Source organism: Helianthus annuus, chromosome 17 (genome assembly GCF_002127325.2).
Source record: "Helianthus annuus cultivar XRQ/B chromosome 17, HanXRQr2.0-SUNRISE, whole genome shotgun sequence".
NCBI lineage: Eukaryota > Viridiplantae > Streptophyta > Magnoliopsida > Asterales > Asteraceae > Helianthus > Helianthus annuus.
The window spans coordinates 4,953,473-4,969,267 of NC_035449.2; the positions used below are offsets into that span (position 1 = coordinate 4,953,473).

Below are 15,795 nucleotides of genomic sequence, written 5' to 3' on the forward strand. Positions count from 1 at the left end.
TGTTGAACGAAGCCTTATCATTCAATCGAGCTCCGCTCGATTTTTTTTAGGATTTGATAAAAACCGAGCGGAACTGAGCCGATCGATTCAAATTCAATCCGAGCATGAGCATGACTTTTGCGCTCGGTTTTGCAAATTTGATCCGCTTGGATCGGATCGGTTGTAAATCAATCCGAGCATGAGCATACCTTCGATCGGATCGGATCGGTTCATGAACACCCCTACGCCACACACACGATAGTGACATTAACCCTAATTGTCTGTGTATAAATACTTCACTATAACGTAATGCGATTCATTCACTCTCTCCTACTCTCACTCATACTCCCACTTAACGTTTATTTGCTCTGAAAGAGTCGATATTTCATCTATCGCAAGACGATGGTCACATGGAGAAACCCTTTCTCGACAAAAGAAACAAGTTACAAAAGCTTAAACGGTTTTTATAAACTGTTAAATGAATTGTGAGAACCAAAGGTGAAACATCTTTTGACTTAATACGTGAAACATCTTGAGACACGTCGTAAGCTTTGAATGCAGGGACGAAAATTGATTTTTAATGAAGTGATAAAGATTGAACATTATGAGTGAGAGTAGTACATTGCGCATTTTTTAGTTGTACATGAGAAGAAAACAAAACGTGCTAGCTGTTTGGGAATTATACGCAAACATTTTCTTTATTTGTTTTGTATTATATTCCTAGTTTCTTAGTACGGATCGAACGTAAACCAACAGAGCGACAGGTTTCATATCCAGATTAATTTTATTTTTTAAGTAAAATGCTAAAATGCTTCTTGAGTTTAAGCCAATTTTATTACTTTAGTCTAAAAAGAAAACTTTTTTGTATTTGGTCTTTAAGATTTTATTTTTATTGTCAATTTAATTCAATCGACAAACTAGGTTACAATGTATTTGGGCTTTAAGATTTTATTTTTATTGTCAATTTAATTCAATCGACAAACTAGGTTACAATTTTCTGTTAATTTTCTTTTTTGTCGTTTTCTTTATTAAATTAAAGTAATATAGTACTGTGTGTCTTATGAAATAGAAAAGCATCGGTATTTTCCTTGTGCACCCATTTGATATTCGCAACTTGCAAGGTTAGTGGTTGACCCGAGTACCCGACATAAAAATCTAACAACAATACCGAAATGATTGAGATATTTAGTTGGGTATCTAAAAACTTATTTATTTAGTAAAAAAGCCGAAACAAATAATAAAAGTAAATACCGAAATGATCGAGAGATTTAGTTGGGTATCTAAGAACTTATTTATTTATTTCATGATATAAGAAAAACATGGTCATAAAATATCTTAATTAGGGTTGTTCAGAATTCGTTTCGAGTTCGAAAAATTTGAAATTCGACTTAGTTTGATTCGATTATTAAGAATTCGTTTCAATTATTAAGAATTCGAATTCGATTCAGTTTGAGTCCAGTAAATCGAATATGAATTTATAATTTTAAATTTGATTCGATTCGAAATTCGAATTAAAATTGTATATATTTATTTGCTATTTGTATATATAATACATATATAACTTTTACTGGATCAAAACGAATTTTTTAGAATTTATCCGAATTCGGTTCGAATTCGAACATGAATTCGAAACAGATTCGAATTTTTAATCGATCAGATTTTTAATCGAATTCGAATCAAATACAAATTCAAGCAAAAAATAAATTATTCAAAAAATTGATTCGATTAATTCGATAAACACCCCTAAATTCCCAATCCTAAATTCTCTGTAAATATTAACTTGAAACCTGACCCGTTTTATAAGCAGGTCAACCCGAACCCCACCCGTATTTAAATGGGCCGTGTCAGTCGACCCAAAACCTGTTTTTTTTTTTTTCAAGCCGTGTCAGAAATTGCCGTCCCTAATGAGGAATAGTAATTTTTTTATTCGTGATTTTCTTTTTCATAGTAAACATTTAAGATTTTTTTTCATTTTTGTAATAAAATTTTGATCTTTTTTAGTTATGACACAAAAGTTAAACGAGTTTACTATTATTCTGAAGTATTTGTTTTATGTTTTTTTCTTAAATTTGGTCATCGTTCAGTTGGTATTTAGCACTTTGTTTTGTAGTCACATTTGGTCCCTTGAGTTTTTTTCACCCCTCGACTTTCTAATATGTATTGGTATATATTTGACTTCATCTACTTTTTACGTCACATGAGTCAATTGATGTTAAAAATTTGTATTTTTGTTTTAATTTTTTTCTAGCTTTGATCGTCGCTCGATTCTACTTAGTACAGTTTTACGCCGCAACACTGGTCTCATAGTTCTATGCCACCGCCACAACACAAGAGGCTTTTAAAGTAGTTTTGATAAAATAAAATGATTTTTAGATTTATTTTAGTGGTGCCATGAAACCAAACGTGGTTTTTGTTTGGTAGTGACACTTTTGTTTTATGTCAGGGGGCCGGCCCTCCTCCTCACAAACCACACCATTCTTTATCTCACCACGTGAAATCAATGCTCCTAAATTCCAATCATATAAACCTTTTTATCTATTTTGTGCGTTGCATATTCATGTGACATGTTCATCATCATTATATTTATAATAATAATCTCTACTTTTAATTATTTACAAGATTTTACCCAATACCCATATTAAGTAAGCCTGGATTGTGTGCACATTTAGTCACAAGTTTTTGTTTTTGTCATTCACAAAACAAAAGAAACATGAAACCATGTCGGAGAACACGATTCGAGTACTAATGAACACGAACATGAACAGAAACATAAACAAAGAGAGCGGTTTAACGCTCTTGTTTTATTTAAGGGTTCGATAAGATTCACTCATTACACTAAGAACATACAAGGAATTAACACAAGTAATTAAGTGTGCTACTAATACTACTACTATGTTACATTAAAAAGCTTCACTAATTGTCCCAAATTCTTCATGGACCAGAAAATTTGCCGGTTAAGGCTAACCGGAGCTCGTCTTGACTGTACATCCGACCGGCCATTTTCACGGTGGCTTGTTGAATCATCAACTCGTTCACAACCGACACACTCGCGTGGTTCACTTCCAATTCTAGTTCCATCAACGCCCCCATTAGCCGCGCGGCAGGGTGGTTCTTTTTGCTACATTGGATCCTAACCATCGCGTCCCACCCCATTACCTTCACATCCACATCCAAATCCGCTCTCGGGATGAGGGCCGCCGTCGTCGTCGTTTTCACGTCGCCCGATGACGGATGCCGCGAGTCTTTATTCGACAATTCTTTCGTCAACGCGTCAACTTGGTTTCTCAACTCTTCCTTCTCCGTTTCGGAGCTTTCCACTTTCGATTTCAACTCGTTAATGTACAAAATCGCGTCGCCTAACAACGAGGCTTTATCCATTTTCGACACGTTAGGGACGACGGCTCGCAACGCGTAAAACCGCTGGTTTAGCTTCTCTCGTCTCTGCCTCTCCGCCTCGACGTGATTCAACGGCTCCTCTCGTCCATTCGCCGGTTTCCGCCCTCTTTTCCGCGGTTTCTTCTCCGGCTCCACCACTCGAGCACTCTCCGCCTCTTTAATCACCGACGCTTCAAGATCCGAATGGTCCGAATCCACCCCAGTCAACCCAACACCACTCGATTTCACAACACCCGACACCGGAACCACATTCGACACAAACGAAAGCATCCCGTCTTCGTTACTCCCACACGAAGTCGGAGATCGCTTCTTACTACTCTTCTCCTCCACTCCAACAAACCGCGATTTACCCGCAAACGGAGCATCGTTAACACTCCGTTTACTCTCACCGAAATTCAGAATCTTACTAGATTCCGCCTTATTATACCCGGAACCCCCGTTTTTCCCGCCGTTAACTCCGTCAAACGATCTGAATTCAGAGAAATTCAACTCTCTGGTACCAAAAAATCCGGTATTACCGTTATTTCCGTTATCACCACCAGATCTAGCGTTTTCATTAGGGTTTTCAAACAGAACCTGTTTCTGAACGTGTGACTCAACAATATCCTTAACCGGCGTGACGTCAGCATGAGCTGTAGACGAAGCAACCGGATCCGTTATCCAAATAGACGACGGGTCGTCACCACCATCACCCGGATCCGTAACATTATTATTATTATTATTGTTATTATTATTATTATTAATCTGCATCATATCCGTTCCGTTAGTATTATTGAAACAGAACGAAACCCTAACTTTCTTCATAACATCTGAATTCTGAAAAATTAACTCCGTTGACCCTAACTCGATAACGCCGTCAGAACACGGAACACAAACAATTGTTTGTAACCCAAACCCTTGACCCTGACGAGCACGTTCACAGTGAGATGACATCAGCCGGTCTGAACCGGCAAGCCAAACCGGCTGGTTAGTAAACGCAGCTTGACCCGGTAACCCGGACCCGTTAACAAACGACTGCGTCATAGAGATTAGAAAGAACCATTCGGTGTCTGTGACTTCTTCGTCAACGGCGTCGTTTTCCGGTGCTGATGTGCCGGAAATCATGGAGTTGAGTTCTCGGAGGACTTTTTTCCGGTATTGTTGTTCGGCTAAGGAGGTGGCTGAGGGTGTGGATTTGGGTTTGTTTGTTTCGCCTTTGTAGTAGCCGTCGCCCCAGCCGAGGACCGGTGAGTAATCGATGACGGAGGATTGCCAGAAGATGGCGTAGGTCCAAGGCTCACGAGCGGTGTCGATGAGGGTCTGGAGGCGTTGTTGTAAGGTGTCGGGGTTGAAGGGGTCGTGGATGATGGAGGTGGAGGCGGAGGAGGTGGTGATGGTGGTGGTGGTGGTGGTGGGGGTGGGCCAGATGGAGGTCATGTCGGAGGAGATGAAGGCGTCCATCATGGAGGAGTTGTCGTCGGAAGACCAGTGGTGGTTCATGGTGGTAGGTGGGCGGTGGAGATGAGTGTGTGAAACGTGGGGAAATAATAAATAAGTTTTTAAAGAAGGGTGTGGGAGGAAGGGATCATGTGGTTTCTAAGAAGGCTAGAAGAAGTGTGTTGTCATTTATCCACACGTTTTTTTACGACTTTAACCCCACACAAGCAAGCCTGTATTTGGTATTTTGGATACACAGTAATTCTTGATTAAAGTTACCTTAAATGTAAAACCGTTCGGCAAGAAGTTTGCTTGTGTTTGTTCGCTTATTAAACGAACGAACACGAACGAAAAAATTGGTTTGTTTAGTTAAATGAACGAACATGAATAGAGGTCGTGTTCGTTTATTTATGTTCGTGAACATTCGGTAACGTGTTTGTTTGTGTTCGATAATTCATTAGTGTTTTTAGTTTTATATTTTATTTAAATGCTTAAATATTCTGATAAATAAAAGATTTAATAAGTGTCAGCGTATTATATATTATGTTCATGAACGCTTTTTTGTGTTCGCTTATTTCCATTTGTGTTCATAACATCAATTGTTGCTCGTTTCTGTTAATTAACGTTCGTTTTCGTTCATTGCTTAAAATTAACAAGCAAACACGAACGAACAAGAACAAATTCATTTCCTTATCAAACGAACACAAACATAAAATCTTGTTCGGTAAGCGTTCATGAACACATATATTTTTTAACAAATGAACACGACCAAGGTCTTGTTCGTGTTCGTTCGTTTCGTTTGCAGCCCTACAGCAGTAATTGTAAGCTGGGAGCAAAATTCTAATTTGTAATGACCAATGAACGAGCACTAACGAATAAAAATTATATCGAGTCAACCAATTAAAACAAAACACTACCATAGGTTTTTAAAAAAACTAAAAGATGGCAAGACTGTAATTCTGAACTAGGGGAAAAGCTTAATTTTGACTGGGGGTAAAATTGTAATTTACCAAAAGCTTCAACGATGACAAGACTGTAATTTTAAACTGAGAGAAAATTGTAATTTTGACTGGGATAAAATCGTAATTTGTCAAAAACTACAACGATTGCAAGACTGTAATTTTGAACTAGGGGCAAAATCATAATTCTAAACTGGAGGTAAAATCGTAATTTTTTCGGATGACTAGGGAAGTGTCAGACAGCTACCTGGCACTATGTACAAAATTGAACCATATACTCATCAGTTTAGCCTCATCACGCCTCTATCTCTCTCAAAAAGAGAAAAGTGGATCATAAAACATGAAGTCATCGGATTTGAAAGAGGGTGTCGGATTTGAGAGGTGGGGCTTGTGAACAAGACGAGGTAGTAGGGCTATTGGGGTTTAATGTGGCATTGTGGCAATGAGACATGTAGGACACATTGTTAATAGAGAAAATTACTATTCTAGCTAAGAATAAAGTCAAATTACCAATTTAGCCAAGTGATGCGTCTTTGGAAGGACCGTCTCTAATCCCAAGGCGGCTGATGCCTCTTCTTGTTCCTTTTTTGCGTCTGCCACTCTCCAATCGACACGTGTAGCAATGATTGATTACATCCAGAGTGACGCATGCGAAGCCTCTCATAAGAGGCAAGGTATCCGGCTTGCGTCGGGCTTCCAGCAGCCTCCTAAAAACTCAGCTTTTAATGCGTCTGTACAAGACCCGTCGGATGAGTCCGTAACGCAACAAAAAGTCACTTTTTCAGACGCATCACATGAGTCGGCGACGCATCCTTCGCGTTTTTGTCAGACCCTTTGTAAGCTTTTGCCAGACGAGATGAGCACTTCTTCGGGTCAGAACCCCTAAGCGTCTAGATGAGCACTTCTTCGAACCACGGTATGACGGATCAGAGTATGAAGGGTGGGATCTTCTTCAAAAGACTGACAGATCGGAGTTTGAACAGGTGGGAACCAGTAACCCGATTGTGATGCGTCTACGTGAGCACTGAACGTTGACTTTGAATATTTATTTTCCAAAGCGTCTTGCAAACGCATCCATGGTGAACGTGGCAGCAGGTGAACGAATTTGATAGCATTAATGTGTTTGCACATGTTTTGATGAGTTTGGAACCTATCTAATGAGTTTGGCACAATTTTTTAGGGAATATAGATGCAAGCCAGCCACACAAGCCAGCTGGCAGACCAACAAGCTTGTACAATTTTCTAGGGAATCAGTTTCAATGTGATGCGTCCTAGACAGACGCAACAAGCTTACTTTTTCGTCTGATGCGTTGGCTGCCACCGCTTCCACAATATTCTACACAAGTGTCAGCATTTTACTGGCGGATGCATCCCAAACCTTAAGGGGCCTTCCAAAGACGCATCACTTGGCTAAATTGGTAATTTGACTTTATTCTTGGCTAGAATAGTAATTTTCTCTTGTTAATATAAATTTAATGGCATAGTGTTAAAAACTCTAACGATGACTATGGGGAAAATCTAATTAAAGTGTTTCAAGATGTTATGAATATGTTTTAACATTATGTTATTGGTTTTACTTTCAAAAGTGTAGCTAATAACATATAAATAAAAATATTTTGATTTATGTATAATTAGGATTAAGATGAGATACAATCTAGAATTGTCACCTTTTTCATATAAAAATTGTATATCAAACAAACATTTTATTATAAAACTTTTGGAGACTGATTTGATGTATGGTGAATTTGATTGTATCAACAAACATTTCATTACAAAACTTTTGGAGACTGATTTGATGTATGGTGAATTTGATTATAGTCACACTGACGAGAATCTATGGATGCCAAAACGTCTTGATCAAGTTAAGTTCTTCACATGCAACACATATCAAACAAAAATTAAATCACAAGTGCATTGAAACAAAATTATTCTCGTGTAGAAAATGAGACACATAACAACACAAGAGCAAAGCATTGCATAAAATTTTACTTGTGCGACTAAATAAAATGTGTAGCTTATGTATACATAAAAATATTTTAACAGCAGACTCACACACTCCTACTAATCATATATTACACCATTTATGTTGGAAATAGTTAAATACTATTATATTTGTGATTAATATAATAATTATTTAATAATTAAAATAAAAAAGAATGAGAGATCTTAAGCTTTATTTGTGTTGAAACTTTAATGGGTGGAAATTTGTGTTTATCTCACATAGGTGAAGAGATAAATTCGCTGTTGATTTACAAGTGGAATACTCTACATGTTTGTATTCTTATGTGAAAAGTCACACCAAGCAGTAGCCAAGAGGGTGCGAAGCAACCGATGCACTCGGGTCGGGGCTCCGGGACCGGGACAAAGGCAATGGACGTAATGTGGCGTTTTAATGGCGCATTTTGCACTTCGTGGGCTCGAGCCAGTGGCTTGGTGTGGTAAGCTGAAGACTGTTTACATTCCTACTAGTCAAGTTGAATTAAATTCTCAGAATTTATTATGTTATTGAATTCGAGATTTCATATTTCATTGAATTATGTATTCAATTCAGACCTTTCAATTTTGGAATTCTAAACAAGATTATATACAAAGCTTTTTGCTTTGTTTAGGACATCACATAGAACACTGAAAATTGTGTGGTTCGTACAACACACACAACATCAAACGAATTCCCTAACTTTGCATCTCTACGCACTCTTGTTTCATGTATATTTTCAAGTACTAGGCTAATCCCAACAGTACAATCTGCTTAGGCTGTTGTACCCTGAGAAACAGACGGGTTCACCTGGGGGGCCTGAAATCTGTTTTAAGGGAAGCGTCTAGAACGTGCCTTAGCCAAAACCTCGTCTTTCTTCTATTGTTTATTAACTTTGGTTGTAATCAGTTTAATGATCTTTCGTTTTTTCTGTTTGTAATTTTTCAGAAGTTATTTGGTTATGTAGTTTATTCCAATTTACTGGTTGTAATTTGTAATGGAAACAAATAAAATTATATTTTCTTTTATTTTATTTTGTGAACGGTGTTCCTACAAGCTTAAAATAGATTTTAAAACATGTTCAATGTTTTGGTTTTATTTTTTATTTTTTACAAACAATTTGTTTTGTTTATTAGCAAACTTGTAGTTTGCATTGGTTTTCTGTAAACCAATTCGTAACTAATTATATTTCTCATGAGAAATGGCTACTGTTCAAGCAACCACATCAACCACTGTTAGATCCACATCCACTACCATGGGACCATTAGTGTAACACCGCGTGTTACGAAAGTCAAGGTCAAAGTCAAGATTGAAGTCAAAGGAAGAAAAGATTGCTAATTGCGATCTGTCACTCCTTGCTTAATTACTGATTTGAATTCTTTGACTTGTAATCAAATCTTTTATTTTAATCGCTTTAGTTGTATTATGTGGAGTATCTATTAATAATCGAGGTTTAATCGATATTTATCGCATGTTTTATCGTTTATTCGCTTTATCGCATCACATCGCAATCGCATTCGCGCCTTGATAGGTAGATCCTGAATATTGTTTTACGTGTGTGTGCTACTTATGTGTTACTTGTGCATGTTTACTTCATGTTTGTGGTAATTAATCGAAACGCAATCGAAATTCTATCGTAAATTGAATCGCAAACGCTAAATGCATGTTAATTATAATGAGTGTATGTTAGATATAGTATTTGTGTGGTTATTATTAATCTATCACATCGCGTAATCGAACCTCGCTTAAACGCATCGCAACGCCCAACGCACGAAATGAAACGCCAAAACACAACTCGTCGGAGCCACCCAATCGAATGGCCAATCGATAGAATGGCCATCCGATTGGATTAACATCCGATCGAGGCACTATCCGATCGAGGTGCATCCTGTTCGACACCTGCACCTCACATTTCCCTTTTTGGCAACCTATAAATACCCCTCTGTCACATCAGCTCTCCCATTCGACCAGCAGCACTCAAGACCTTCTTTCTTTCGATTTCTCGTGATTCTTGTAAGTTTTCAACCTAAATCTTGTACTTCTATAATCTACACACACTTCTTCATCATTTTCACCTTTGAATCTTAACTTTTAACCGTGAAATCAACGGATTTGAGGTATTCTAGGGTGATGTCATCATGGAGTTCTTATGAACTTCAAGCTTTGACCTCATTCCACCAAGAATAACTCAGATCTAAAGGATTTCCACATGATTTCACAACGATTTTGTATAGATCTAAACATTTCCAAAGAAAAAAGGATTGAAAGAAGCTTTTCCAACTTTCTTTCAACTCTTTTACACTCAATGCACTCAAAATCGATAGAATCGGAGCTCACTCAGATCTTCTACTCATCTCTTAGTGAAGCATCGGTCTGAGATCTGGTTTCTGTCGAAGAGACAACCGATTTCGGATTAAACATGAACAACCGTCACGAACAGTTAGCTGAACGGACTAGGGTGATTCCTGTTCGATCGGGTGATTTGGGATTTGACGAGGTTCCGTTGTTTAGTACGTTATCATACCGTCTCAACCAAACCGCAAGACTTTCAAAAAAAAATATGGTTCAAGACGATCTGGTTCGTTGGGACGGATTACCGTCCGATCGGATAGCCATCCGATCGAACTACTATCCGATCAGAATGCACTTGGTTCCACACTTAAACATTTGTTTCAAAATTTCAAAGGTCTGAACGTCGAACGGATTGCCCTCTGATCGGATAGCCATCCGATCGAACGACCATCCGATCATGTGACATTTGGAACTTCGACACTTAATCATTTTCATAATTTTCAAAGAACATCAGTTTCTAACGGATTGCTATCCGATCGAGTGACAATCCTGCTGTGAACTTGTTCTCACTAAGTGTCCTGCCAATCGGATCGCTATCCGATCGAACGACCGTTCGATCGATGACCTGAAACGTAGAGATACTTCTCTGTTTTCAAAATGCTACAAAGAAAACTTCAAAGCCATCATACACAAACATATCCTTCCCAAACAAATGTCAATCCAATCGAATGGCCATTCGAACGGATTGACATCCGATCGAATGACCATCCGATCGGATTACCATTCGACACTTAGCCACTTTTCACTGTTTTACGCGCCATTCATCGCTTATGCTATCGTTAACTGTCCAGGCTAATCTCTCAGCGCTCCCTTCAATCCAAGACAGTGTTTATTAACTTAAACGCTATCTGTGAGTATACTCGAACCCTTGTTCTGCTTTACGCACTTTTGGGTGTTACATACGTTACTTATTCTAAATCACCATCGACACACAACGCAAACACTATTTATACGCTAACCGTTATTGCATGCTACGTGTTATTCGATGAATGCTTGTATGTTATGTTAACACAATGATTGTTGCCTGACACCTTAGCAACGATAGTACTATAGTTTGGACTCAGCACCTGTCGTGGACAGGGGTTGTTAAGGGCTTTACTTCACGTGTCGCAGTGGGGATATGTGTTGCACATTCTACAACTCGCAGTCACGTCTGTGCATATTTTTCTGTCGATAACCTACTAGCCTTCACTCTGTTACATGTTACATGCTGGTTATGCGTAAATGATTTCAAACTCTATTATAGTATCAAACTTGTATGCTCACCTTTACTCTATGTGTATTGACCTCTATTTTAACGTATGTGACAGGTGCTTAGGATGCTTGCTTGCTATTTGATGGAATTGAGCTAGGATGGAGTCTAGAAATAAACTAAATAAAATTTGAGTTGTTGGAGTGGATATTTGTCTTTGAGAACAATGTCTGTAATAACTGTTTTTATTTTATATGTTTGTGGTATGGGACATGAACCTTTAATATATTATAACTAATAGTTGTTATGGATTCTCCTGGACAATCTGTTTCGCTCAGTGTCGCGCCCCGATGATTCCGCCATCGGTTGGGGTGTGACAATTAGTTGGTACCCAAACAGCCCAAGCTATGTCTAATCATGTTGAGAAACCAGAAAAATTTACTGGTTAAACTTCAAGAGATGGCCGCCAAAGATGTTGTTTTATCTAACCACTTTGAACCTTTTGAGGTTCTTGACTACGTCCCCCTTCCTGTTCTCGCAGAAGGAACATCTTATGTCCAATTTGTTAGTGTTGTTGATGCTTGGAAACATTCTGAGTGCCTATGCCACAACTATGTGTTGAATAGCGTTTTAGATGCTTTGTATAACATGTACCTCAAGACTGAGGATGCGGGTACTAAAAATTTTGTTATGGATAAGTTTTTGGACTATAAAAAGATTGATTCAAAAGCTATGATGAGTCAAGTTCAAGAACTGCATATTATTCTTAGTGACATTTTGCCTGAAGGAATGAATATTAATGAAACATTCCAAGTGGCAACAATTATTGAGAAATTTCCTCTTGGTTGGGTGGATTTCAAAAATTACCTTAAGCATAAGCGACAGGAAATGACTATTGAAGACCTTGTTATTCGTCTTTGTATTGAGGAAGACAACAGGTTGTCACACAAAAGGGGGTTAAGTTGAAGCCTCTACAAAAGCAAACCTTGTGAAGCATGGTCAATCTTCGAGGGGTTACAAAGGTAACAAAGGCCACAAGTTCAATGGAAAGGGAAAAAATAAAGGTGTTGACCATGGGCCAAAGAAGGGTGGTGTGAAAAAGAAAGTTGGTCCCTTTAATGGGAAATGTTACAATTGTGGTTAAACTGGTCACCGTGTTAACCAATGCAAAGAGCCTAAACATGACACGACTCTTATGGTTGATGATGATGGTATGCCTTTAGTGGCCATGATTTCAGACCTCACTGCCATAATGGAGGAGGTAAATATGGTGGCTAATGAGCCAAAAGTGTGGTGGGTTGATATTGGGGCTACCCGCCATATGTGCCTAGACAAGACCCTTCTTAATACGTTTAAAGAGGTGGTGGAAGAAGAAAAGTTGTACATGAGAAATGTTGCTACAACTGATATCAAGGGAAAAGGAGGTTATGCGATCTTGAAATGGACTTTTGGAAAAGAGCTCGCTTTAAAGAATGTGTTTTATGTTCTTGACTTGCGCAAGAGTCTTGTGTCTGGTTGGATGCTTAACAAGTTTGGCTTTCGTTTAGTTTTCTAGAGTGATAAATTTGTTTTAAGTAAGCGTGGTATGTTTGTTAGAAAGGGTTATGCCCAAAATGGCATGTTTAAACTTAATGTAATGTCTGTTAAGAAAAATATGATAAAAAATGCTACTACTTCTACTTACTTGGTTGAGTCTCCTAAAGTTTGGCATGGACGTCTTGGTCATGTAAATTTTAATTTGATGTGTCGTTTAATTAAATTAGATTACTTACCAGCTTTTCCATTGACTCTAAAACAAAATGTAAAACATGTGTTGAAGCCAAACAAACAAGATCATCATTTAAATTGGTTGAAAGAATAATTGAACCCCTTGATCTAATTCACACTGATGTGTGTGAGTTGAGATCGATTCCCACCAGAGGTGGTAATAAATATTTTATTACCTTTATCGTTGACAATACAAAATATTGTTATTTTTACTTACTTAAGAGTAAAGATGAAGCAATTGACAAGTTTATCTTGTATAAAGCTGAAGTTGAGAATCAACTTATCAAGAAAATAAAACGTATGAGAAGTGATAGAGGATGTGAATATGTTTCACCATTTGGGGATGCATGTGCAAAAAGTGGCATAATACACGAGTATGCCCATCCTTATACACCCCAATCAAATGGCATTGCAGAACGAAAAAATCGTACACTAAAAGAAATGATGAATGCCATGTTGATAAGTTCTGGGATGAGCCAGGACATGTGGAGGAAAGCCATTTTGTCAGCCAATTTTCTGTTAAATAAGATACCTTTCAAGAATGAGGATGTAACACCTCATGAATTATGGTAGGGACATAAATCATCTTATAAATACTTAAAAGTGTAGGGGAGCCTGGCCAACGTGATTGTTACACCTCCTAAGCCACTTAGAATAGGGCCTAAAACTGTTGACTGCATTTTCATTAGATATGCTAAAAATGGTAGTTCACATCATTTTCTTGTATATGAATCCAAGAATCCTGATGTGCACAAGGACTCTATCATAGAGACAACGCGAGGAAATGTAACTTACTCTAAAGAAGAGTTTCCAACGTTAGAACAAACTCATGCGAGTTCATCAACAACGAATCATGCAAGTTCATCAACAACGGTTGATGAGATTGTTCAAGAGGAATCTCAAGAACAATCAGAGACTGAAGAGGGTGAGTCGAGAAGAAGCAAAAGGCAAAGGAGTGAGAAATCCTTTGGGCTTGACATTCTTACATACATGGTTGAAAGTGAGCCTCAAACCTACTGAGAAGCAGCCTCCTCTTCAGATGGACCTCAATGGAAAGAAGCCATCAAGAGTTAAATAGATTCTATCTTGTAGAATCATACTTGGGAGCTAGTAGATCTTCCACCAGGGTGCAAGCCACTTGGATATCGATGGATATTCAAGAAAAAAGATGAAAGTTGATGGCTCTGTCGATAAGTATAAGGCAAGACTTGTGATCAAAGGGTTTAGACAAAAGGAAGGAGTTGACTACTTTGACACATACTCACCTGTGACTGGAATAATCTCTATAAGATTAGTGCTTACAATTGCAACCTTGAGAAACTTGGAAATACATCAAATGGATGTAAAAACTTCATTTCTCAATGAGGAATTAGAGGAAGAGATTTACATAGAGCAACTAGAGGGTTTCTCGGCTCCTGGCCAATAGGGCAAAGTGTGTAAACTTGTCAAGTCATTGTATGTCTTTAAGCAAGCTCCAAAACAATGGAATCAAAAGTTAGTTAAGCTTGACGGGTGGTTTCAAAATAAATGAATGTGACAAGTGTGTTTATGTGAAGAATACTTCTAAATGTTATGTGATCTTATGCCTTTATGTAGATGATATGCTTATCATTGGGAGTGATGATAAGATGATCAGATTTACTAAAGACATGTTGAAAACAAGATTTGACATGAAAGATATGAGTCTAGCGGATGTGATTCTTGGAATGAAGATCATTAGAACCCAAACTGGTTTGTTGCTAAGTCAATCTCATTAGTGGATAAGATCCTTGAGAAGTTCAATCTAGAGGACACGAGTGTAGCTCAAACTTCAATTGGTACCTCTTAACATTTGTCAAAGAATAGAGGATCGAGTGTTGCTCAATTGGAATACTCAAGGATCATTGGCAGTCTTATGTATCTCATGTCATGTACTCGGCCAGACTTAGCATATGTTGTGAGTAGGCTAAGTAGATATACTAGTAATCCTGGTTCTGAGCACTAGAAGAGTATAACAAGATTACTATGGTGTTATGTATTGTATTATGGCCAAAATCCAGCTGTTGTGGAATGATTCAGTGATGCCAACTAGATATATCTGATACGAAAGATTCTAGATCTACAAGTGGTTATCTCTTTACCCTTGGAGGAACAACTATATCTTGGAAGTCGTCCAAACAAACTCTTATAGCTAGATTCACGATGGAATTTGAGTTTATCATGTTAGATAAAGTTGGAGAAGATGTAGAATGGTTACGTCAGTTCTTAGAATAAGTTCCAAGATGGCCTAAGCCTGTGACAGTTATTTCCATACATTGTGATTGCCAATCGACTATTAGTAGAGCTAAACAGAAAGTTAGTACATAAGTCATCGATGGGAATGAGACTAAAGCCCTTAGAGTAACTTTGTACAACGAAAAACATATCTTAGAAAATTGCAGATCCCATGATCTAGGCTCAATAGGACCACCTAACTGTACGAACTGAGGTCACTATGAGGGAGTTCCTCAACATACAAAAGGAGTTACAAACTTCCTAGTCCATTTCTACTTAAAATCAGTGATATCAAGATAGGTTAAGCATATTACTTTTAATAAGTTGTAAATCACCTATGTTAAAGAGAAGTGGGGTTGCTTCGAATGGAATTTGAGGCACAATTCCTTGAGATCTCGTAGAACCAGGATAGTGTTCCATGACCATACGGACACAACTACTAGGGGTTAACCAAACCGGAAAGAGTAATGTGTGATGTGTAATAACGTCTACAGAAAAAAGGGTTG

At 38.0% G+C, this 15,795-nt stretch overlaps 1 protein-coding gene across 1 annotated transcript; it reads right to left on the reverse strand.

Moving 5' to 3' along the window:
* Positions 1 to 2,745: 2,745 nt before the first annotated feature.
* On the reverse strand, positions 2,746 to 4,970 carry LOC110925650 (transcription factor MYC2). Its single transcript, XM_022169546.2, has one exon. The coding sequence runs from the start codon at positions 4,852 to 4,854 to the stop codon at positions 2,911 to 2,913; it is 1,944 nt and encodes a 647-aa protein (XP_022025238.1). The 5' UTR covers positions 4,855 to 4,970; the 3' UTR covers positions 2,746 to 2,910.
* Positions 4,971 to 15,795: the final 10,825 nt, after the last annotated feature.

Coding starts and splice junctions, on each gene's coding strand:
- LOC110925650 (XM_022169546.2), bottom strand. CDS start 4,854: ATGAACCACCACTGGTCTTCCGACGACAACTCCTCCATGATGGACGCC.